General features: G+C 36.7%; 1 protein-coding gene across 1 annotated transcript in view; it reads right to left on the bottom strand.

Moving 5' to 3' along the window:
- PSD3 (pleckstrin and Sec7 domain containing 3) overlaps positions 1–24,148 on the bottom strand; it is a 538,748-nt gene that overhangs the window by 32,694 nt on the left and 481,906 nt on the right. The window contains 2 exon segments of the mRNA XM_043989192.1: positions 13,290–13,434; positions 16,203–16,360. Coding sequence (XP_043845127.1) covers positions 13,290–13,434; positions 16,203–16,360 — 303 coding nt within the window.

The raw sequence follows: 24,148 nt of genomic DNA, 5'->3' as shown, positions 1-24,148 counted from the left end.
CAGTGTTTAGGGGAAAACAAATTGAGGGGGGGATCCTTTTAAAACGTTACAATCGGTAGATACTCAAGGTAGGTTGATGAAAAAATATAATCACACTACATTCAATTCCACCTACACACCAACCTACTTTCAAAGCAACCATTTCTATGAAGTATTTTTTGATCTTCACCTGGTCAGAAGTAATCTCTAACTTCTCAGGGCTCTCTAGCAATACTTTATTAGTATTTCTCCCCTATACTCTTCCTCTCTTTTGTATTAGTTACTTGGTTACCAGTCATCTTTCTTACTAGGCACGCTGTAAACTCTTTGAGGTCAGGGACCATTATCCTTTTTAATTTCCTGTTGCATCTAACATTGCTTAGCCCTCTAGGTCTCTGTTTCCTCATATGTAAAATAAGGGTACTGGAAAATGTATAAAGTCCCTTCCTACTTGTAGAGGCTAATGATCTGAAGAGTGAGGTGTTTGAAATAGAGAGATCCCATGACTAAAATGAAAGAAGGATGTCCCAGAATCAAGACTACTTAGGCTTAGTCTCGCCTCTGACACACATTTGTTGTGTGACTGGGCCAAGACACTCAATCTCTCACTGCTCTTGGGACCTCTAAAATCAAGTCAAGGAGAAGGTGCCAAAGAAATAATAGGCCCAGTCTCATCTCATGAGACAGCAACCTTGTCTCCAAGGTTATTTTGCTCAATACACAACCATAATGAGATGTCTTAAACCAGAGGTTTGGTCAAACTTACAGCTCCAAACCAGATTAAAATGTAATTGGGAAAAGTTCAACAAACTAAATATATAACATAACATAGATAATGTTAATTTATGGTTTTCTAACTCGATATGCAACCACACAGGGATCTGTTTCTGTTTAGCGCCTCTGTCTAAGCAATGATTTCGGTCAACTTGGCATCACTAAGAGGCAGGCACACTAAAGGACTCTAAAGAAAAGCAATATTTAAATGCTGGGAACGGAAGATTTGGTTTTCCTTCCCTGGATCTTGGATTTTATTAGCTTGCTTTGAGTCTGAGTATATTCTGTTTTGCATTAGAGTAATAGAGCCCAGCACTGTTCTGCACACAGTTGGAATTTAGTGTCTGCTGCACTGAATTGAATTATACAATTACTGCATATTGTTGTTGTTGTTGTTTTTCAGTCAAGTTTAACTCTTAGTGACCCCTTTTAGGATTATACTGAAGTGTTTTTCCATTTCCTTCTTCCGCTCGTTTTACATATGAGGAAACTGAGGCAAATAGGGTTAAGTGACTTGCCCAGGGTCGCACAGCTAGTAAGTGTCTAAGACTAGATTTGAACCCAGTTCTTCCAGACTCCAGGTCCAGAGGTCTACCCACTGAGCCACCTAGCTGCCTTCAATTACTGAATAGTTATTGTTTAGTGTTACCCTCCTTGCTAAATTCCAAGCTCTATGAGGGCAGGAACCATGCCATAATCATGACCACATTGACATTATATACTCTCCATGTTCATAGTGGTTATTAATAATTTAGGAGGTAACCAATAATATTACTAATATCATTCATGACTGAAGGATAGTGCAGCAGGGGATGAAGACAATAAAAAAGCATCTAAGACTGTCTTTAGGATCATAGTAAAGACAAATCTAGAATTGGAAGGGACCTCAGAGACCACCTTGTTAAACTGCCCCCCCTAATTTTTACATATGAGGAAACTGAGGCTTGGGGCAGTTAAGTGATTTGCTAAAGGTCATATGGGTTACAAACATCAAATGTGAGATTTGAACCCGGTCACTCCAGATACACTGTTCATTCCTCCATAGCATAATATGACTTTGAGAGCTGTAGAGTAACAACCCATATCAAAGGATTGCGAATAAAGTCACCTGCAAAGGTGACTATTTGTTACTACATGGAAAGCACAACTGGACTTTTCAAGCCTTTCTATAAATGGATCTGCACTATCAGTCCTACTTTTATTTCTCACCAATCTCCAAAACCCATTCTCTGTTCTAATCCAACCAGTTCTTGACTCAAATTCTCAACCTCTCTGCCTACTGTGACCACCCTGGCTCTCACTCATTTCCCTCTCCTGTGAAATACTGTAGCATTTAGAGTTTTGACAACAGGATTTAACGTTCAATTATATTCTTCCTGACTATTCCACATGCCTTCAATTTATATCCTTCTGACCTACTCCTGAGTCTTCTCTCTCTCTCTGTCTCTGTCTCTCTCATATGATACAGTTCAAGCACTATTTTCTGCATGAAGTTTTTCCTGATTCTAAGGCAATCTCTTCCAAGCGATCTTGGAATCTTTGTATAGATTTTTACTTACTGACTTTCTATTTATGCTGTGTATATTTACATATGTACTTGTTGTCTGCCCTGCAAGCTCCTAGTGAACAGCGATTACTTCACGCTTTGTATTTAACATCTCAAGCTAACAAGCAGAATTTGAACATAGTTGTTCTGACTCCAGAATTCCCTAATATGACCTTGACACTTAAGAAAATACTGATTGAGAAAGGCCTTGGAAAGACTTTATGAACTGATGTATAGTGAAGTGAACAGAACCAAGAGAACATTGTGCACAGTGACAGCAATATTGTTTGATGAAGAACTGTCAATGACTTAACTATTCTCAGCAATACAGTGATCTAAGGACTAATGATGAAGCATACCATCCACCTCCAAAGAAAGAACTGATATTGATTGAAGACAGACTGAGGCATGCTATTTTTCATTTTCTTTCATTTTTTTTCTTTTTGAGTTTTCATATACAAAATGACTAATATGGAAATGTTTTACATAATTCACATGTATAACTTTATATCTGATTGCCTCAGGGAAGGGATAGGGGAAGGAGGGATATTATTTGGAACTCAAATCTTTAAATAAGAATGTTTATTAGAAATTTATTAGAAATAGGGAATTTTTCCATGACTACTCATGTATAACTTATTTTGAATTGATTGAGTTCTTGTGGATGGGGGGTGGGTGGGAATGGAGGGGGGAAGAGAAGTTGGAACACAAAGTTTTTTAAAAATTGATGTTAAAATTTTGTTTTTACATATAGTTTGGAAAATAAAATTCTATTCAGAATAAAAAAAGAAAAAAAATAATAAAATAATAAAAAAAGAAATAGAGAAAGTGATTTATTAGTTTTTTTTTCTGTTTATGGGTAGCTTCATATTGTCTTTCCTAATCTCTCTGAAGACAGCGATATGGATTTTTGTTTCTTCTGCACATCCTCTCCCTCTCTTCTAGGGCCTAGTATAGCACTAGGCAAACAGGTGTCCAATAAATACTTGTTAAATGACATGGAGTAGGGCAGCTAGGTGGCTAGAATACTGTATATACACACATATACATGTATGAATTTATACATACCTACATGTAGACATTTATATCTTTGCACACAGGTACTTAATGTGGTAAATAACAATAATTTTAAAGCATAATAATAATAATTTAAAAATAATAATTTACAAAACAAACCCTAGGGCCTTACTGGATATGACAATACTATAGACTCATCCTGGACCTATTTTTCAAGAGAATATATGTGATTTTTATTGCTATAAGTATGATCTTGGCATAGAATAAGAGCTCCATAAATGTTTGCTCAATCATTTCCTTTATAGTACAATACTGCAGTATGCTACTCAAGCACAAGGCTCCTGGGAAACTCTGCTTTAATAATATTGAAGAGAATGGGTTAAGAGATTCACCCCTCCCATGCCTTTCCCATTCCCCATTATTTCCCTCTGGAAACAGAATGTAAAGGAAAATGTTATCTTAAATTATGGGAGAGCAACCTTCTCTCCACAAGGCTGTCCTGCTCTACTGAGCAGTGATGACATCACTACTGTAACGATTAGAATGACGCCACCTGCTGGAGACTTACTGTAGAAAAGCTCTGCCATGAAGTGAAGGTCTTTGAGGGCAAGACCAGGAGTCTTTTCTTTGGCGTCAGGAAGTGACGTTTGCCTGTGGGAGGAAGAAGTGGGGAGCCTGGCGCTCTGACTGGGGCTTTTTCCTGAGGATGCTGATGGAGAAGGGAGCTAGATATGTGCTCTCCCTTTAATAGATAGATGAATGTAGGCCTTTCTCTCTCTCTTTACAAAATTCTTATTCTCCTTAATAAATGCTTAAAAGCCTAACTCTTGCTAAAGCTTATAATTTATTGGCAACCACTCATTAGATATTTTAGACAGTTTAGCTAGAATTTTAGCTTCTCTGTAGGCATCCATAGACATGCCTTACAGTAGGAGCTGTCCATTTGTATGGCTTTTGTCCCTGGAGGAGTGGTTTAAAAAATTTATTAAAGAGGGCTACCTATGGAGACCAAATTAAGAGTAGAATGGGACTATGAAAACTCAATTAAGAACAAATTTATATGGGGCAGCAAGGTGGCGCAGTGGATAAAGCACTGGCCCTGGATTCAGGAGGACCTGAGTTCAAATCCAGCCTCAGACACTTGACATACTAGCTGTGTGACCCTGGGCAAGTCACTTAACCCTCATCGCCCTACAAAAACCAACAACAACAAAAACAAAAAACAAATCTATAAAGCTCTAATTTCAGAAAATACTTTCCCTCACAACAACCCTATGCAGAGGTGGTGTAAATATTGCTATACCCATTTTACAGATGAGGAAACTTCTAAAAGTCTAAGTGTCATTCTTATTAATTTCCCACGTGGCTGGGAAGTGTCATCACCAGGATTCCATCTCAGGTTTTCTGATAGCCACTTGTGTAGGGTGGTAACAAGAGCACAAGTCTTAATGCCTGAAGACCAGAGTAGAAAACATAGCTAATACTCCAAAATGAATTTTCTTCCTCCTAGAAGAAGAAAAATGTGCTTTGGCAACATTTTTCATGGAAAAACAACTAAAGAGGGCGAATCCTCCTACACGGCAGAGTTGTTCAGGAAGAAATATTACATTCTGAACTGAGTTGCACTGATGATCATCATATTTAATAATTAAGGCTAATATGTTTTGGATAGAAGACAAAAATAAATTAAAGCCAGGAAATGACAGAGCAGATGAATACTTGTTTTGAGAAGTATACTTTTAAAAAACTGAACATTTAATTTTTCCTTAATTATAATTTGATTTTTTTTTCCAGCAGGGCAATTAATTGATTCTGTGCTTTCATACCATAAATTATAATCAAAAGTGTACTCAGTGCATTTGGCATTTAGGGAAGCCTGAGTCAGGTGGTGGTGTGTCAAATGATCCAGATTGCAGAATTCGGTTGGGAGGTCAGACTGAAAAGAAAGGAGATGGAGGCTGATGTAATCATGAACACACCTGTTAAAGGGAGCAGTGAGTAGGTCTGTGTGGTAACTTCACCACCACCCACAAATAGTGACATATCGTTCTGGCTATGTTCCCCTTCCCCATCCATCTCTTGGTGATTTTCATTTGTCACTGTAGTCTTGTATCTGTCTCTCCCCCCCCCTCCCCCGCCCTGGGCAATGACGGTTAGGTGACTTGCCCAGAGTCACACAGCTAGTAAGTGTCAAGTGTCTGAGGTGGGATTTGAACTCAGGTCCTCCTGAATCCAGGGCCGGTGCTTTATTCACTGTGCCACCTAGCTGCCCCTGTATCAGTCTTTAAGGCAAACACCTAAGGGATCATCTCTTTTCTGTAGATGTAGATAAAACGATGAAGGTCATCTTGGTTTGGTCCTATTTTCTGGGAATAAGGCTGAAGGTACTGCTTCTCCCTTTCTATAGAAATCAAACAAAGTGGCAAAATCCTCTAAGGTGTAATGCATGAAACTTGGTACTATGTTCTTACCTTTCCTTAGGTGGATTATCTACATAAGTTATACCTGATTAATATCTGTTCTTTCTTCCCAGTAACAGTAAGAAAGGACCAAAATTGCATGGGGAGGGAAGACATTATAAAAGAAAATATATAAGATCTTTTTAAGATGATAAAATATGTTTTCAAGAAAACTGTGGAATATTCCTCCAGGCAATGCAGGAGAAAGCAGCCCTCCTTCACAGGTAAAAATAGGTAAAAGCAGCAATTTCAGGTTCGTCCTTTTTTCATCTTTCTCAAAAACTGTAACTAGTTGGATGGTACACATTTATAATTTCTACTACTAGTGAGGATGATACTGACAGAAATCAATGAGTTCCAAGTTCTGAGCTTAAGTAGGTGGAGGTAATTGGGCATATGCACTGTCTAGCATCAGTATGGCAAGCCCTGCAGCGGTACAGAGTAGATCGAAGAGCGGTGTGTGGAGGGAGGCAAGATTGTCAAAGCAACCCAAGTCAGAAACAGAGTGGTTCAAAGTTCCTATTGCCGATCAGTAGTAGGGACCAAGCCCATGAGTAGCCACTACACTTCTTGTTTGCTTGGATGAAACTGGGAGACCTGGTATTTTAATTTGTTTTTATTAAAAAAGTAATAACTAGGGGCAGCTAGGTGGCGCAGTGGATAGAGCACCGGCCCTGGAGTCAGGAGTACCTGAGTTCAAATCCGGCCTCAGATACTTAACACTTACTAGCTGTGTGACCCTGGGCAAGTCACTTAACCCCAATTGCCTCACTTAAAAAAAAATTAAAAAAAAAAAGTAATAACTAATCTAGGTCAGCTAAAATTGCTTCTTCCATTATGCTTTTCTAGGCTGTGTTTTCCTAATGTTAAATACAAAGTTTCCTAAAAGTCTTAATGAAGTTTCAAGTTTTTTGTGATATCCTATATATAGAAAAGTTTTAGGCTTTTACAAAATTATTCATACAGAGGAAAATGCACTTACTGACAATATAAGGAAAAAAATAATAAACCAAATTCAACAAACATCAACAAAACAAATTTATAGATCAAGGCTGGAAAAATCCATATAGTTCACAATTTCATTTAAAAACAAATTGCTAATACTTCCCAGAAAGGGGCAGGCTAAATTAAAGAGACAAATCCCCAAAAGAAGATGGCAGGGCTCCACAGACTACAGGAGGTAGATTATTTGTGAATTTTTCTTAAATTCTTATCATAAAATCACTACCCTGGGAGGAATTTGTCATCTACTCCATTCCTGTCAATTAAAACTTCATTCAGGGGCAGCTAGGTGGCGCAGTGGATAAAGCATGGGCCTGGATTCAGGAGGACCTGAGTTCAAATCCAGCCTCAGACACTTGACACTTACTAGCTGTGTGACCCTGGGCAAGTCACTTAACCCTCACTGCCCCACCAAAAGAAACAAAAACAAAAACACAAAAAAACTTCCTTCATCCAAGAAAAATAATTAAAAAAGAAAACCCTCTAATTTCTCCTCACAGTGCATTCTAGTGTTTGATACGGCTTGTTCCAGCAAGAAGGAAACCCTTTTAAATATATAACTTAAATCCCTCCTGCTATAATTGATGACCTTTCTTTTGTTTTTGCCCTTTAGTAGCAAGGGAAAACAGGTGTTAGCTAACTGGAGAAATGGTAAGAAGGAATAGGGTGTTAAAGAATAGTTCCACATCGTAGTATGTTGTTGTTCAGTCGTTTCAGTCATGTCTGACTCTTCCTGACCCCATTTGGAGTTTACTTTGTAAAGATACTGGAGTGATTTGTCATTTCCTTCTCCCACTCATTTAACAGATGAGGAAACTGAGACAAACAGTTAAGTGACTTGCTCAGGGTCACACAGTTAGTGCGTGCCTGAGGCCCAGGACTCTATTCACCATGCCACTTAGCTGTCCTTAGTATCAAAGACTACTATTTAAACCAATATAGCCTAGCTATGAAGTGCAGGGACACAAAAGTGGCAAGTGAACCACATCTGTGTATGACAAGTAGCATGGAAGACAGATGTGGTATTTCTTTTAAACAAATACTTCAGAGCAGCTAGGTGGCACAGTGGATAAAGCACCGGCCCTGGATTCAGGAGTACCTGAGCTCAAATCCGCACCTCGGACACTTGACACTTACTAGCTGTGTGACCCTGGGCAAGTCACTTAACCCCCATTGTCCCGCAATAAATAAATAGATAGATAAATAGATAAATAAATAAACAAATACTTCAGAACCAGTGTGAATCTATAGAAAAGTCAGAATATGTGGCAGGCTTTGTAAATAGTAATTAGTCACAACCCTAACATGGCTGTGGTTTTACTGGCTGTTTTTTTTTTAAATGCATATATTGTATAAAAGGGTTTCATCTTTTTTGGCAAAAGGAGGTCATACAAACTCACAAATGTCATTAAGTTCTCCTAGTCCCCTCTTCTGCATGTGGAATAAATACAGTTCCTTCATATTCTACTATGGTGCCAAAGAAAAGAATTAAGAAGATCAATCTTGGAAACCAACTAATGGATGATGAAGAGATGAAGGTTTGGCATGTAGGAGGCAATGAAAATGCCATCTGTGAGGAGGAAAGAGATAAGGGCAAAAGAAAAGAAGAACAAGAAGTAATTGAAGGAGAGTTTAAGAATGTATCACAGAATATCAGAGATGGAAAGAAGCTATTGGACAAATCCATGGCTGAATAAGAATCCTCTATAAAACAGCAATCTCAGTCAGCATACCAGACAAGTGGTCATCCAATCTTATTTTGAAGCCTTCCAGTGAGGGAATACCCAGTACCGAATGAGGCAGCTTACTCTGCTTTTCAACACCTCTAACCGAAAGGAAGATTTTCCTTAACATCATGCTCAAATTGACTTCTTTTTCGACCTCTATCCAATGTTTCTAACTCTTGGCAGAAGAGCACAAGTGTATTCTTTTCCCCACAACAATACTTTGAATACTTGAAAGTAGTTATCATGTTTCCCTTGAGTCTTTCTTCTCCAAGCTAAACATCCCGGATCCTTCAGATGATCAACATATGGCAGGATATTCAGGTTCTTCATCACTGTGGTTGCCTTTCTCTATCTACTCTCTAACACTATCTTCCACAGAATTTGATGCCTAGCACTGAAAACAATAATCCAGGTATTGTCTGTCAAGACAGAGCTCAGTGGGACTATCCCTCTTCCCTAGTTCTTGTTATTATACCTCTCCTTACTATTTTCAAAGAATGCATATGCTATCCTGGTCACCATAACATTCTCTTACTCATAACGACCTTGTAGCCCGCTAAAATCCTCAGCTCTTTTTTCAGATCAATTGCTATCTTATCAAGCTTTCTTATGGCCAGCTAGGCAGCACAGAGGATAAGAGTGCTTGGCCTGGAGTAGGAAGACTTATACTCCCTAGTTCAAATTGGGCCTCAGACACTAGCTGTGTGACCTTGGACAAGTCTCTTCACCCTGTTTGCCTCAGTTCCTCATCTGTAAAATGAGCTGGAGAAGGAAATGGCAAACCACTCTAGGATCTTTGCCAAATGGGGTCATGAAAAGTCAGACACAACTGAAAAATGATTCAACAACAACATGCTTTCTCCATGTATTTGTATTTGTGAGGTTGATTTTTAAGATTTCGGTTTACTGGATTTGGCTCAATGTTCTAGCCTGTCAAAAGCATTTTGACTCTTGATTCTAGAAAGTTTTTTTTTTTAAATAAATACCATAAAATCCCGTTCACCTAGACTCCTAACAAGTAGAAACTTCAATTTACCACGTTTGGAGATAAATACCAACATCCATAAAGATGACCTAATATGCTAAAATTATCTTCTGAATCATCAACACTATAAAAATATTAAATTATATGGCTTCTTTTCTTTGGATTTTTATATTCTAATTAGGTGAAAATTATAACCCAGGTAAAGTATACTCATTCCCATTATGAAGTATACTCATTCCCATTATGAAGACTGAAACTTTCTGTTCCCCAGTTTTTCTGGATAAGCAGCAGTACTTTACTGCCTATAAAGAAAAACAAAATACGAGAAAGAACTAATACATGAAGAAAGTCTAGAAAATGATGATCATGACTATAAATACACATATAAAAGTCAAATTAACTCAAGCAAAAAGGCATGTAGCATGTTCTTCTGGAGTCAGTAGTAATCTTCCCAAGTCCTTTTGCCAGTCAAAGCTTACTCTACATTGTTCTCTACTGACCAACCCATCCCATTACTAATTATCTCACTTCCATTTTTACCTATTCCTAACTCTTGGATAAACTGCTCATCCTTATCGTGTTTCTGTTTGTTTGTTTTTTATGGGGCAATGAGGGTTAAGTGACTTGTCCAGAGTCACATAGCAAGTGTCTGAAGCCAGATTTGAATTCAGGTGCTCCTGAATCCAGGGCCAGTGCTTTATCCACTGTGCCACCTAGCTGCCCCCTATCATTTTTAATAACACAGAAATCCATGTGTATGTGTGTGTGTGTGAGAGAGAGAGAGAGAGAGACAGAGAGAGACAGACAGACAGACTTTCAAAGAGATCTTACATAACATTTATGAAGACATTAAAATGGAAGGGACAGCACAAAATAAGCCCCATGACCAAAATCTTATCAAGTCCTCAATAAGACCAAAAACATATTTATAAGATGGCTGCCATGGAAGACCATTGGGGGTATTCTGATTCATTGGGTAATAATAAAGAGTTACTTCCCATAAAATGATTACCAATGAAATACACATAACACTAAAACCCTACCAAATATAATATAATCTTCCTTTAATGACTGGAAAACATATTTCAGCATCTTCTATTACCACATGGTTATCATTATAATCCTTGGCTTAATTTTCCTTCCATCTCCCCACAGTGCCTTGTGCATAGTAGGCTCTTAGGATTTCAGAAGAGCAGAGTTCAAAGAAACTGCAGAAAGGCCATTAAATGTGGTAGGAATACCTGGTTGAACAGTTCCAACAAGTGGTCAAACAAACACATGCTCATCCAGCCTCCTTTGGAAGGAGTATATAATGCTATAATGAGTAGGAGCCCAACAGGTCTTATAGCATCCCATTCTCTTTTTGAATAAATTCTCCTCATTAGGATATTTTTCCTTCAAAAGTACTGACATTCCTCTGTGCAACTTCCACACATTGCTCCTACTTTTTTGCTCTGGGATCGTATGATCCATAGACTCCTTGTTGTTCAGTCATGTTCAACTCTTCATGACTCCGTGGACCATAATGTCCATGTTCTTGGCAAAGATAATGGAGTGGTTTACTATTTCCTTCTCTAGTGGATTAAGGGTAAATGGAAGTTGAGTAATTTGCCTAGAGTCACACAGCTAGTAAGTATCTGAGGCTGGATTTGATTCCCAGGTTCTTCAATTGCTCATCTAAAGTAATGATCATGAGGTTGTGGTGTGTAGTTGGGTCCTGATGAAGGTGAATAATGACTCTCCTGACATGTATTTAAAATCGCACTATTTCAAGTAATAATGACATCAATATGGTAAGTAGTTCCAGCCCAAAGGGAATATCAAGTGCTAATTCAAAAAAATGTGATCACTTCAGGGGATTAACTATTCCTATTAATGGGCACCTCGCCCTGCATCTGGAGCCTGAGGTCCCAGCCTCAAATCTCAGTTTTGCTATTTACATCCTGGATGACCTTGGCTGTATATTGTACATCCCCTCATTTTTAGCCGATTCAACTATAAATTGAGGGCACTGTACTAGGGGGCTCATATAGTCTTTTATCAGCTCTAATTTGTGATCCTTTGTGGGAGGGAGCTGGATAAGTTATCTTCTATGGGGAACAGCTAGGTGGCACAGTGGATAAAGCACTGGACCTGGATTTAGGAGGACCTGAGTTCAAATGCAGCCTCAGACACTTGATACTTATTAGCTATGTGACCCTGGACAAGTCACTTAACCCTCACTGCCCCACCAAAAAAAAAAAAAAAAAGAGAGAGATTTTCTATGGTCCTTTCCAATGATAAAACTAAGATCCCACAATCTAATCCATATCCTGGGCAATTTTCTCTTGATAGTCTCCAGTGTATTAATGCTCTTCCTAGCCCCCCCTCCCCCAATTACTAACGCCCTTCTTCCCAAACCACCTTCTATTGAACTGCTTTGTATGTCTTTGTATTTATTTAATTTGGGGGACCTTTCTTTATGTATCCAGTGCTTTATCACAGTGCCTGTCACAAAGCAGTAGGTGCTTAATAAATGCTTGGTAACCTGACTTTATGTTTATGCTATATATTTTTATATGTACTTGTCTCTCGCATTAAAATGTAAGCTCCTTCTACATAGGGATTGTTTTTCTTTTCTTTTTCCTTCCCTTCCCTTCTCTTGTACTTGTATCCCTATTGCTAACAAAGTACCTGACACAGAGAAGGTGCTTAATACTTGTTAACTAACAATCAATTGATTTTTTTCAATTTTCAATCAATTTTTTTTTGCTGGGCAATGAAGGTTAAGTGACTTGGCCAGGGTCACACAGCTAGTAAGTGTAAAGTGTCTGGGGCTGGATTTGAACTCAGGTCCTCCTGAATCCAGGGCTGGGTGCTTTGTCCACTGTGCCACCTAGCTGCCCCTGATCAAATGATTTTATTGGTATAATTGTAAGCATGTGGGTCTCTTGGAACTATTTTTATGTAAAAAAATTCTATTCAATAAGGTTGGAAACACTGCTGTGTATAGAAGATAATACCACATGACATCTATCTGTCTTATTAGCGTGCTCATTTTTGGGGGTCCATTTCTGTTCCCTAAAGCACATTACCTAGTTTTATTATTTATTGATATTTTGAAAAGTATATTGCTAATACAAATATTAATGACAATATCATTCACTAAAATCCTAATGAGATTCTTTTCCACAGTTTGGGGGTGACTTTGAGTTACTAAACTAGAGGCCAATGGAACACAAGCTCTGGATGTACCTAGGAAGATATTAACAGACATGCTGATGGACTTCTGCCCAATGCCCAACCTAGTTCAGTGAAATGATATTCACCATCAGAACATTAGCTACCAGGTGATGAAGTTTTTTGGCCATGGCCATTCATGAAACAATCTAAATGAAGTCCTGTGACTTGCAATAGGACACAGAATACCCAAATCAATGAAATGGAAAATATCAAAGTCCCATTTAAGACAAATAAAAAATCCTGTGAAGTGGCCGCATTATTTGAATTCACTCTGTATATTACCATATGGACTGGAAAGAATTACTTTATCTTACATTACTGTATCTTTCAATAGTGCAAATGTAAATATGTGAGACAACTTCTTAGGATTCATTAATCATTATTCAATACCTAGTTGTGCTGAACGAAGGCTAACCTCGCACTTTCTTTCCAAAGCACACAAGGCATTTATTTATTTTAGTTTGGTTGTAGAAAGGGAGATGAATCCTGAACACTCAAGGAGCTTGAATTTTTCAGTCACAAAGAACATCAAAAGACAACTCCTACTTCCTCTAAGAAGTGTCATTCATTTTATCTACCTGTGACAATTTTGTCGTCGTAGCTGGAAGAAGCGGACGGCTGAACTTCTTCTGGGAACCAATAGCTGCTGGAAATGGGGGGGCTGAAAACACAGCTGCCACACAATTAATTCTGTTTATCCATGCTTCCATTTCCTCTGGGCTCCTGTGAAGGATAAAAGAAATTTTAGGTTGTTTCTAAAATTGATGTTCCTTCATTCCTGCTTCATTCTCATTGGTGACTAAGCATGTGGCTTAAAACACAAAAGGTTTTTCACATAGGTTTTGCTCTTCGGGATACCATTATTAGCTTATGGATGTTTTTCAACCTTGTCTAGCTTATTTCATTTTAGTAAAATACTGTAGAGAAAAATTCCTTCAACCCCCTCACTGTCCCAAATCTTTTGGTTATACCTCCTTCTGTGTAACTTGGATTCTTTACCTAGCACTTGTGAACTGTGGGTTTTGTTTTTTTCATTTTTGATGACTTTATTTAAATATAGTTGGCTTCTTTTGTAATTCTAACCATTTTATTTTATTCACTTAAAAACATTACTCTGAAAAGGGATCCCCACAATTCACTGCCAGAGAGGGCTATGATACAAAAATTATGAACCACCCTATTTCTAGGGTATTTAAACTGCTGTTTTTTAAATTCTAAAAAATCCTCTGGAAAGCAATGACCGTTAAAGTATCATCTCCCCCAAAGTTAGCAATCTCTGATCCAAATTTGCTAAGTCGAATTCCATAAGCCCCAAAACAATGATGCTCTGGCACTCCTCTCATTATCTGACAGCTTTAGTTGACAAATTTTTGGTTGTCTTCGTTCCCTTCTAAAATCTCACTTCCCTTTTTGGGAATCCTGAAATCCTTACTTCTTAAGTACAGAGTAGTCACATACTGGTCTACCCTCTTTCATGTATAAGGCCAACCACTGCTACATATGGAAGTCCTCCAGGCTGACTTTGTCTCACCCTCTGATTAGGAATCTATTCTACTCCCTTACCTAAGCCTTTCTTCTTTTTTCTCCTACAGTGATTCCCTTAGTGTTAGCTTTATCTAATGCTCTCTTCTCAATCCTCATCCTTTTTTATCTCCCTGCAACAATGTGACAATCTTGGACATCCTTTCCTGCTACATACTCTCTCCTCCATGAGTTCTGTGACAATGATCTTTTCTTTTTTTTTCTCCCTGCCTTCTGGACCATTCTTTCTGTCTCCTTTGTGGATCATTGTTCATATCATGACTGCTAACTATGAGTATACCCTGGACTTTGCCCTGGGACCTCATCAGCTCCCATATGCAAAGGTCTCACAGATCTACATATTTACATCTAATTTCTCTCCTGAGCTCTAATCCCACAAAACAGCTGCCAATATATTAGGCATTTTGAACCAGTTGACCCATAGACATCTGGGTCATCCCAAACACTGGACATCCCAAAGATATCTTAAACCACATATGTCCAAAACAGAACTCATTATCTTTCTCCCCAAACCAACTACTTTTCTAAATTTACCTATTACTGTCAAGGAATCCACTATTCTTCCATTCACTCCCCACTCATAATCTGCCATTTCTCAACTCCTCACTCTCATCCCACTTTCTAATCAGTTGCCAAATCTTGTCATTTCTATCTTTACAGCATTTCTCATATGCATCCCCTTCCTCTCCACTCTATGGCCACTACCATATTTTAGGTCATCATCACCTCATCTATTCTTTTGCAACGGTTCTTCCCACCTCAAGCCTTTCCTCACTCCAACCCATTCTCTACAGAGCCAACAAAATGATTTTCCTAAAGCCCAGTTCTGACCATGCCACATCTGTGCCACTCAATAAACTCCACTGCTTCCCATTAATTCTAGGATCATACAGAAACTCCTCAGTTGGTATTTAAATATCTCCATGACTTGGCCCCTCCCTTTCTATCTTTTCCATCTTCTTACACATTACTCTGCTTTATGCATTCAACAAAGGAGCCATTTTGGCTGATTTACTGTTTCATACTCATGATGATGCTCCATCACCTCCCATCTCTGTGTTATTCCACGGCTGAGCCCCATATTTGGAAATAACTCCCTGCTTGCCTCCACCTCTGTGAAGTTGTTTTCTTCCCAGTTTCTTTCTCCTTGGATGCCTTGCACTTCATTTCAGCACACTCTTTCTTTGGTTTTCCTTCAAGACACAATTCAGTCACCACCTTCTACATGAAGCTTTTCCTGATCCCTCCAGATGCTACTATAATCCCTGCCAAAACTACTCTTCATTCATGTTGTATAAATTCTCTATGTAATTATACATATGTCTCCTTATACATGTGATATCTCTTCCATTAGAGGAGAAACACAACACATGTATGATCATAGATGTATAATGTTTCCTCCCATTAGAATGCAAGCCTTTGAGGTCAGAGACTGCCTTTGGTCTCTGTATCCCTGGCATTTAACACAGCACCTGGAAAACACTAAGTGCTTAATAAATGCTCATTGTCTGATGGATTTATTTGCCAACTTTTTCTCTGGGATTCATTAAAACTCATTTCCCTACTTCTCCAAATCAGAGAAGCATTACTGTCTGTAGGAAGAGAAATAACTGCAGATTGTGAACTAAATAAATTGTGAGGATAGACGGGATAAGTCTACATGTTGTAGCAGAAGAAACATGGGATTGAGTATTAAGAAACCTAGATTCTGGGCTCAGGTCTTCTAGTGACCTTGGGTAAGATTCTTTTTTCTCTTTGTAAAGTGGGATTAACAAAAATTTCCTCAGAAATCTCAAAGAGTAGGTGTGAAGGTCAGCTGAGATAAATGCATGTGAAAACAGTCTGAGAAATATGAAGTGTGCTATGAATGCAACAATTAATAATAAGCACGCTTCAAAAACTGAAAAATGCTTCCCCCCCTTGCCCCTCTGCCCAACCCCCACACATACTGGGCTTGAAACAGCAAGACCCTCCAGTCGGCTGTTTTGAGTTTCAGCACATTTGGTTTCTTCTCATAATCTGTGGCCTTTGATGCCAGTGCATGATGCACACTCACTGCATTCTTCAAGTCATCTTCAGACAAAGCCTTTTCTGGTTTGTACTCATCCTGTATTGGAAAACATAAAACAAAGACCATGAGGCCATTAGCTAATGCTATTTCATATTCTTCCTTTAAATGGAGAAAAGTAAAAGTGATTCCCCATGACAGATGTTTGCTACTGATAAAAATAATGACCATTTCTCATTGTATTTGCTGCACTTTGTACTTAACTCTCCCTCTTTAGCCAAGACAATGCATCCAATTCCTCTCCACTAAACTCTGAGCATTTTAACTATAAATAAAGAAGTGATGAACACAAAGTAAGTTTTGTTTAAACCCACAATATACCAGCTTAATAATCATTAGGGCATATACAACATTTAAAATGTGATGGAAATCAAAAAATGTCATAGTGAGAAAATCAGACATTCATAGGAATCACAGGATTTTAAAGTTGAAATCATCTAATCTCCCTAAAGAAAACTATAAAATCATTCTCTTCAACTTTTGCAATGATGGTGACTAGATGGTGGATAAAGGGAGAAAGAGCACTAAGGGTCAACCAGATTGTCTACACACATTAATGTGGCTGTCAAGTACTCAAAAATTATGAGATCTTTATCTAGTGAACAGGCCAGTGAATGGTCATATTACTGAAGGAAGGAACAGAATCAAGTGAATCTTAAGCTTCTCCTAATGAATGAAACCAAAAGTGAAGAGGAAACTGAGGTTGATGTTTGGCTCAAATGTTCTTCTTGGAAAGATAAATAAAGAAACTAGGAACACTGGATCTGATGTGTATCCAAAGATAATAAGAAACATCACTTTGTGTTTACAGATAGTTGGTTACCTAATATTAAAGTGGTCATGATAAGCAACAGTAAAAAATGCACAAACCCATCATGAAGATATCTACAACTTATGGACAGACATCTTTTGTAGAGCATTAGAAGATATGTAAATTCGACGAGAAACTGGTTTAGAATCTTCAATTAAATTAAGACAGTTTTTAATACTCAATGACTTCAATGTAGGGGTGGATGTAGGAAAGAATGGTGAGGAATACATGGGAAAACATGCTTCAGAAGTAAAAAAAAAAATCAAGAAAGACCAAAGGCTAGTAGGCTGGTGATATCTATCTATCTATCTAATGTATATACCTGTGTATGTATCTATCATATATCTTATCTATCTATCTATATGGATGTTTATATATGGTACATTATCAATGTATATGTATGCATGCATACAGATTGTGCTATTGAAGCTTAAAACTGCAAGAAGAATTTTGGAATATCCTGTATATAAGCTTCATGATTACATAACATGGATCTTTCTTCAAGAAGAAAATTGAGAGTCACCGGACATGACAAGCACTACCTAACATTATCACTACATAATGATTATAATCACTAGATTGTTAGCTCCTTGAGGACAGGGACTATCTTTTGGCTCTTTTTGTATCCCCTGCACTTAGCACAGTGCCTGGCATATAACAGACACTTAGATGTTTATTGACTAACATCACAAAAATGAAACTAATTCTACTTTAACTGATAAGAAACAACTGTTACTGATGCAAGAGTTATTTCCAAATTAGCTGTATGTAGTCAGATCGCTGTCTTCTTAAAACAAAGATCAAAATAAATATAAATACTTTTTAATTTATCTTTTGTTTTCATAAAACTTTCATTTCCAAACATATTCCATAACACCATCTCTGATAACAAATACTATAAGAGGGGGAAAAACGGTTTAGGAAACTGACACGCGAGTCAAGTATGACATTATAGGGGCAGCTAGGTGGCACAGTGGATAAAGCACCGGCCCTGGAGTCAGGAGAACCTGAGTTCAAATCTGTCTTCAGACACTTGACACTTGCTAGCTGTGTGACACTGGGCAAGTCACTTAACCCCAAATGCCTCACAAAGAAACCCAAAACAAGTATGATATTATATGCAGTGTTCCATACCCATAAGCTTCTATCTCTCCAAAATTGGAAGAAGGTACAGTCTCAAAATCAATTGCAAATGAGAATGAAAACTCATAGATAAGGCACAAAATTGAGGGATCTTCAACTACCTAATTGAAAAAGCTACTGATGGGAAAAAAGGAAAATGGATGAAGTAACAGACATCAAATACAAATTATCACCATTACCTAAGGCAGATTACCCAACATAAATCAAATACTACAATGAAAAGACTGGAAAGAGCCTAGAAAATGTCTCAGTCAACAAACATCTTGTCAAGCAAAGCTTGTCAGCCAAAGGCAAAGGGGTTTAAAATATAAACTGATGTGTGAAATCTCATAGAGGGAAGTGGTAGAACACTGTGGATTGTAAAGATAAGATGGTCAGAGAAAGCTTAATGAGAGACCCAATTTAGCCATATCATCCCAAGATTCATTTAAGGGTACCTGAAAAGAGGAAAACAAAAGAGATGGAAAATAGAAAAGGTCTGCCTAGATTTTTCTTTTTCTTTTTTTGTTTGTTTGTTTTTGCAGGGCAATGGGGGTTAAGTGACTTGCCCAGGGTCACACAGCCAGTAAGTGTCAAGTGTCTAAGGCCGGATTTGAATTCAGGAACTCCTAAATCCAGGGCCGGTGCTTTATCCACTGCGCCACCTAGCTGCCCCCTGCCTAGATTTTTCTAACAAGATATTTTCTTCATCAGTGACAGTGGAATTACCACATTGGCAATGAACAAGTAAATTAATTTAGATAGTACCATTACTCATTTTACCCATGAAAAATTAATATTTTTCCAATTATTTAGGGTTGTCTTTATTTCTGAAAACAGTGGTTTGTATCTGTGTTTATATAGTTTTTCTGTGTATCTTGGTAAGTAGATTTCCAAGTATTTTATGCCTTCTTTAATAATTCTAAATGTAATTTCTCTATTTCTTCCTGCTGTGTTTTATTGGCATTATATAGAAATGCTGGTGATTTGAATGGATTTATTTTATATTCTGAAAGTATGTTAAATTGATTATTTTAATTAATGTTTTAGTTCTCTTTAGGGTTTATTAAGTATACCATCATATTATCTATAAAACTGATAATTTTGTTTCTTTACCTATTCTTATTCCTGAAATTTCTTTTATTTGCCTTATTATTAGTCAGCATTTCTAGATCTCTATCAAATAGAAGTTGTATCAACAGATATCTTTATTTTACTTCTGATTTTATTAGAAAGGATTCTAGTTAATCTCCATTATTCATAATGTTATTAGTTTTAGATATGTGATATTTATCACCCTAAGAAAAGTCCATTTATTCCTATGTTGTCTAGTGGCTTTTTTTTTTAACACAAATGCTTGCATTTTGCCAAATTAAAATTTTTTATCAATGTGTTTAATTTTAGAGTTTTCCTAATATTAAACCAAACCTACATTCCTGGTACAAATACAACTTGGTTAGAATGTATAATCTCTGTGACATGTGCTAAAATTTTAAGATTTTTGCTTCAATGCTCATTAAAAATATTGGTCTGCAGTTTTGTTTTTCTGTTTTTACTTTCTCTGGTTTATGTGGCAATAACATATCTATGGCAAAAAGGATTTTGCTAAGATCTTTTCTTCTGCTGTTTTTATAGTTTATGTAATACTAATTAATTTTCTTTGAGAGTTTGATGGAATTCACTTGTGAATCCATCTGGTCCTGGAGTTTTATCTATGGAAATTCACCTACATCTTGTTCAATTTCTTCCCTTGCAATTGGGTTATCTAAATTCTCTATTTCTTATTCTCTTAATTTTGGTATTTTATATATTTTTAAACATTATTTTCATTTATGTTGTCTATTTGCATATAGGTAGGCAGAGAAATTTCTAATAATATCCTTTTAATTAAATTAGTTAATGTTTTATTTATTTATTGACTTTTCTTCCCAAAGTATAATTTTATTTATAAATTTAACAAATTTCCCTATTTTGCTAATCTCTTCTCTGATTTTTATAATTTCAATTTCGGCATTTAATTGGGATTATTAATTTGTTGTTCTTCTAGTACTTTTAGTTGCATTCCCAATTCATTGATTTAATTTTTCTCTTTTTTGATAATAAAAATATGCAGACATATGAAAATTTTCCTTAAGACTGCTTTGGCTGTATCCTCAAAATTTTTGCATCATGATCTTTAATGAAATTATAATTATTTATGAAATGTTCTTTGACCTACCAATCTTAAGGGTTAAATTATTTAGTCTCCAGCTGATTTTAATCCTTTCTTTCTTAGAAGCCCTTTAGTTAACATTATTTTTATTATACTGTTGTTAATAATGGATATGTATAATATTTCTGCATTTGTTTTTGAGCTACTTATGTTCTAAGATATGATTAATTTTTACAAAGGTTAAATTCATGGTTGAAAAATATGCATGCTCTTTTATATTTCCATTTAATAATTACCAGAGATTTATCATATATAATTATTCTAAAATCCTGTTCAGGTCTTTATTTAACTTATCTGTTCTTTGGTTAGATTTATCTAGAATTGATATGGATTAATTGAGGTCCCCATTATTATAATTTTAATGTTTTTCTTTATAATTAATTTAGTTTTTCCTTTAAGTATTTAAAAACTATGCCATTGGGTGCATATATTAAATATTGAAATAAATTTATTATTACTTGTTACTTTTCAGCAGTACCAGATCTCAAACTTTATTACAAAAACAATCTGGTACTGGCTAAGGAATAAATCAGTGGATCAGTGGTATTGATTAGGTTCACCAAACACAGCAGTAAATGACTACAGTAATCTAGTGTTTGACAAATGCAGAGATTCAAGATTTAGGGACAGGAAATCACTCTTTGAAAAAAATTTCTGAGAAAACTGGAAAGCAGTTTGGCAGAAACTACATACAAAGCAACATCTCATACCCTATTCTTTTTTTTTTGTTTTTTTCGCGGGGCAATGGGGGTTAAGTGACTTGCCCAGGGTCACACAGCTAGTAAGTGTCATCAAGTGTCTGAGGCTGGATTTGAACTCAGGTACTCCTGAATCCAAGGCCGGTGCTTTATCCACTGCGCCACCTAGCCGCCCCCTCACACCCTATTCTGAGACAAGGTCAAGCTGGGTACATGATTTAGACATAAAGAGTGCCAAATTAGCGTAGCTTGGAATATTTTACCTGTCATATTTTATGGATAAGGGAAGAAATTATTATGAAACAGAAAATAGGGAGCATTGTGACAGGTAAAATGGATAATTTTGATTATACCAAATTATACATGTGTAGTCATGCGAAGTTTGCACAAACAAAACAAATGCAGCCAAGATTAGGAGGGAAGAAGGAAACGGAAAAAAAATTTATAGCAAGTTCTTCTGATAAAGGCCTCATTTCTCAAATATATAGAGAACTGAGTAAAATTAATAAGAATAAAAGTCATTCTCCAATTGATAAATGGTCAAAGGATAAGAATAGACAGTTTTCAGAAGAAGAAATCAAAGGTATCTATAGTTATGTGAAAAAATGCTCTAATTCATTCTTGATTAGAGAAATACAAAGTAAAACAATTCTGAGGTACCATCTCACACCTATCAATCAGATTGGCTAATATGACAGAAAAGGAAAATGAGAAATGTTGGAGGTGATATGGGAAAATTTTACACTAAGGCACTTTTTCTTTCTTTTTTTTAGTGAGGCAATTGGGGTTAAGTGACTTGCCCAGGGTCACACAGCTAGTAAGTGTGTGCTAAGTGTCTGAGGCCAGATTTGAACTCAGGTACTCCTGACTCCAGGGCCGGTGCTCTATCCACTGTGCCACCTAGCTGCCCCACACTAAGGCACTTTTAATGGAGTTGTAACCTGAGCCATTCTGGAGAGCAATTTGGAATTGTGCCCAAAGGTCTATAAAACTGTGTATGTATATCCTTTGACTCAGCAATACCCCAAAGAGATCAAAGAAAAAGGAAAAGGACCTATATGTAAAAAAATATCTAGATAGCAGTTCTTTTTGTGGTGGCAAAGAATTGGAAATCGAGGGGATGCTCATCAACTGGGGAATGGCTGAACAAGTTGTGGTATGATTGTGATGGAATACTACTGTACTATAAGAACTGACAAGTAGGATGCTTTCATAAAAACCTGGGAAGACTTACATGAACTGATACAAAGTAAAATAAGCAGAATCAGGAGAATACTGTACAAAATAATAGCATTATCGTATGATGATCAACTAACTCTGAATGACATAGTTGCTCTTAGCAATACGATGAACCAAAATAATTTTGAAGCACTTATGAAAAATGCTACCCACCTCCAGAGAAAGAACATGATGTATGAATGCTGATTGAAGGATATTTTTTACTTTATTATTCATTTTTGTCTTTTCCTTTGTGAATATGGAAATATTTTGCATGACTACACATGTAAAATCTATATCAGACTGCTTGCCTTCTCAAGAAGGGAAGAGAAGGAGGAGGAAGGGACAGAATTTGGAACTCAAAATAAAATAAGGAATGTTAAAAATGTTGTTTACATGTAATGGAGAAAAAATAAAACAAAAATTAAATGAAAAAAATTACTGAGGATCCCCAAAGGCTTCTGTTTATATTGGCTTATATCTACTAATATTTTCTGCATTAGATATTAAAACACTTTAGTATTAATAAAATAATATGGAGAGCCCTGAAAGGAGTCCCTGGACCACACTTTGAGAAGTTCTGGATTAGATTGTTGTTGATTTGCTGAAATAGTAAAAATTTTACACCATAACTTTCATTGCTAGTTCTTATAAATTAAAAACCAAATTAGCAGAAAAAAAACATAATTCCATTGGAAATATAAATAATATTGTTAAGCCCAAGATCACAAGGAGTGGTAATTTTCTAAGTGGCTAAAGAGAAAAGAAAAAGTACTACTGAAAATGGTTAAAGATAGCTATTTAACAGTTCCTTTTACAAATGAGGTTAGGGGCTCACTGTCTTGTCCACTCTAGATGGAAGAATGATTGATAGGATTTTCACCTGGGAAGCCCAATTTTTAGTAGCCAGTATCTAGAGTAGCATTAAACAATGTGTTTTTAAAAATCTCTACAAATTAAAGGTATCTGTATACACAGATCTATGTATGTGTGTTGGCAAGAAAGGAATTCAGATAGCTTTTTTCTTACCCTAATTCAAACTCTATTTACTCTATCATAGATTTTGGGGAGAAGGAGCATACTAGAAGAGAGAAAGAAACACAAGGGAAGAAAAAAAGAGAAAAGGTTAGGAAAAAATAGAAAAGAAAGGGGAAGGTATGAAATCTTGGGTTGCTTTGTCTCCTCTTCCCTGTGTGATATATCCACAAAGGAAAGGAGAAGCATAATTAAAGGTGAAAATAAGAAGCATAATGCCCCATCACTACCCACCTTAAGAATTCTGATGATATTAAGCTAGCAACTGTGTCCAGGAAGTGGGTGGGTGCCAAAACTGAGTATGTCTAATAAAGAATATTACCAGATCTAGGTATCAATTATTTTCTGGCAATAATGGCTTGAGGTGGCTGGTACCTGGTTTATTATTTCACTACTGACTTCTCTAAAATTTAACAATGAAGTGAACATTGAGGAAAAGGGTGGAACATAATGGGCAGTTTCCCATAAGTGGCATTCTTTAATCTCTTACATTTTCATCACCTCTATATGCAGCAGAAAGTAACAAAACAGGTTTCTTATGCAAATCTATCAAAAGGATATTCACCAATTACAAATTCTCTTGGGATTTCATTTTGCTCATAGCTTTTGCTGTAGGTGAGGAAGAGGCTTCACAGAAGAACTGAACATACATTGAAGCCTTTTCTCTTACACTTTTGCCCTTTGACTAATATTCATGATATAGCCTTCTCCCTTGCAACTAAAGAAAATAA

Source organism: Dromiciops gliroides, chromosome 2 (assembly GCF_019393635.1).
Source record: "Dromiciops gliroides isolate mDroGli1 chromosome 2, mDroGli1.pri, whole genome shotgun sequence".
Lineage (NCBI taxonomy): Eukaryota > Metazoa > Chordata > Mammalia > Microbiotheria > Microbiotheriidae > Dromiciops > Dromiciops gliroides.
Note: the sequence above shows the minus strand (reverse complement) of the source record. Positions and strands in the feature narration are given on the sequence as shown.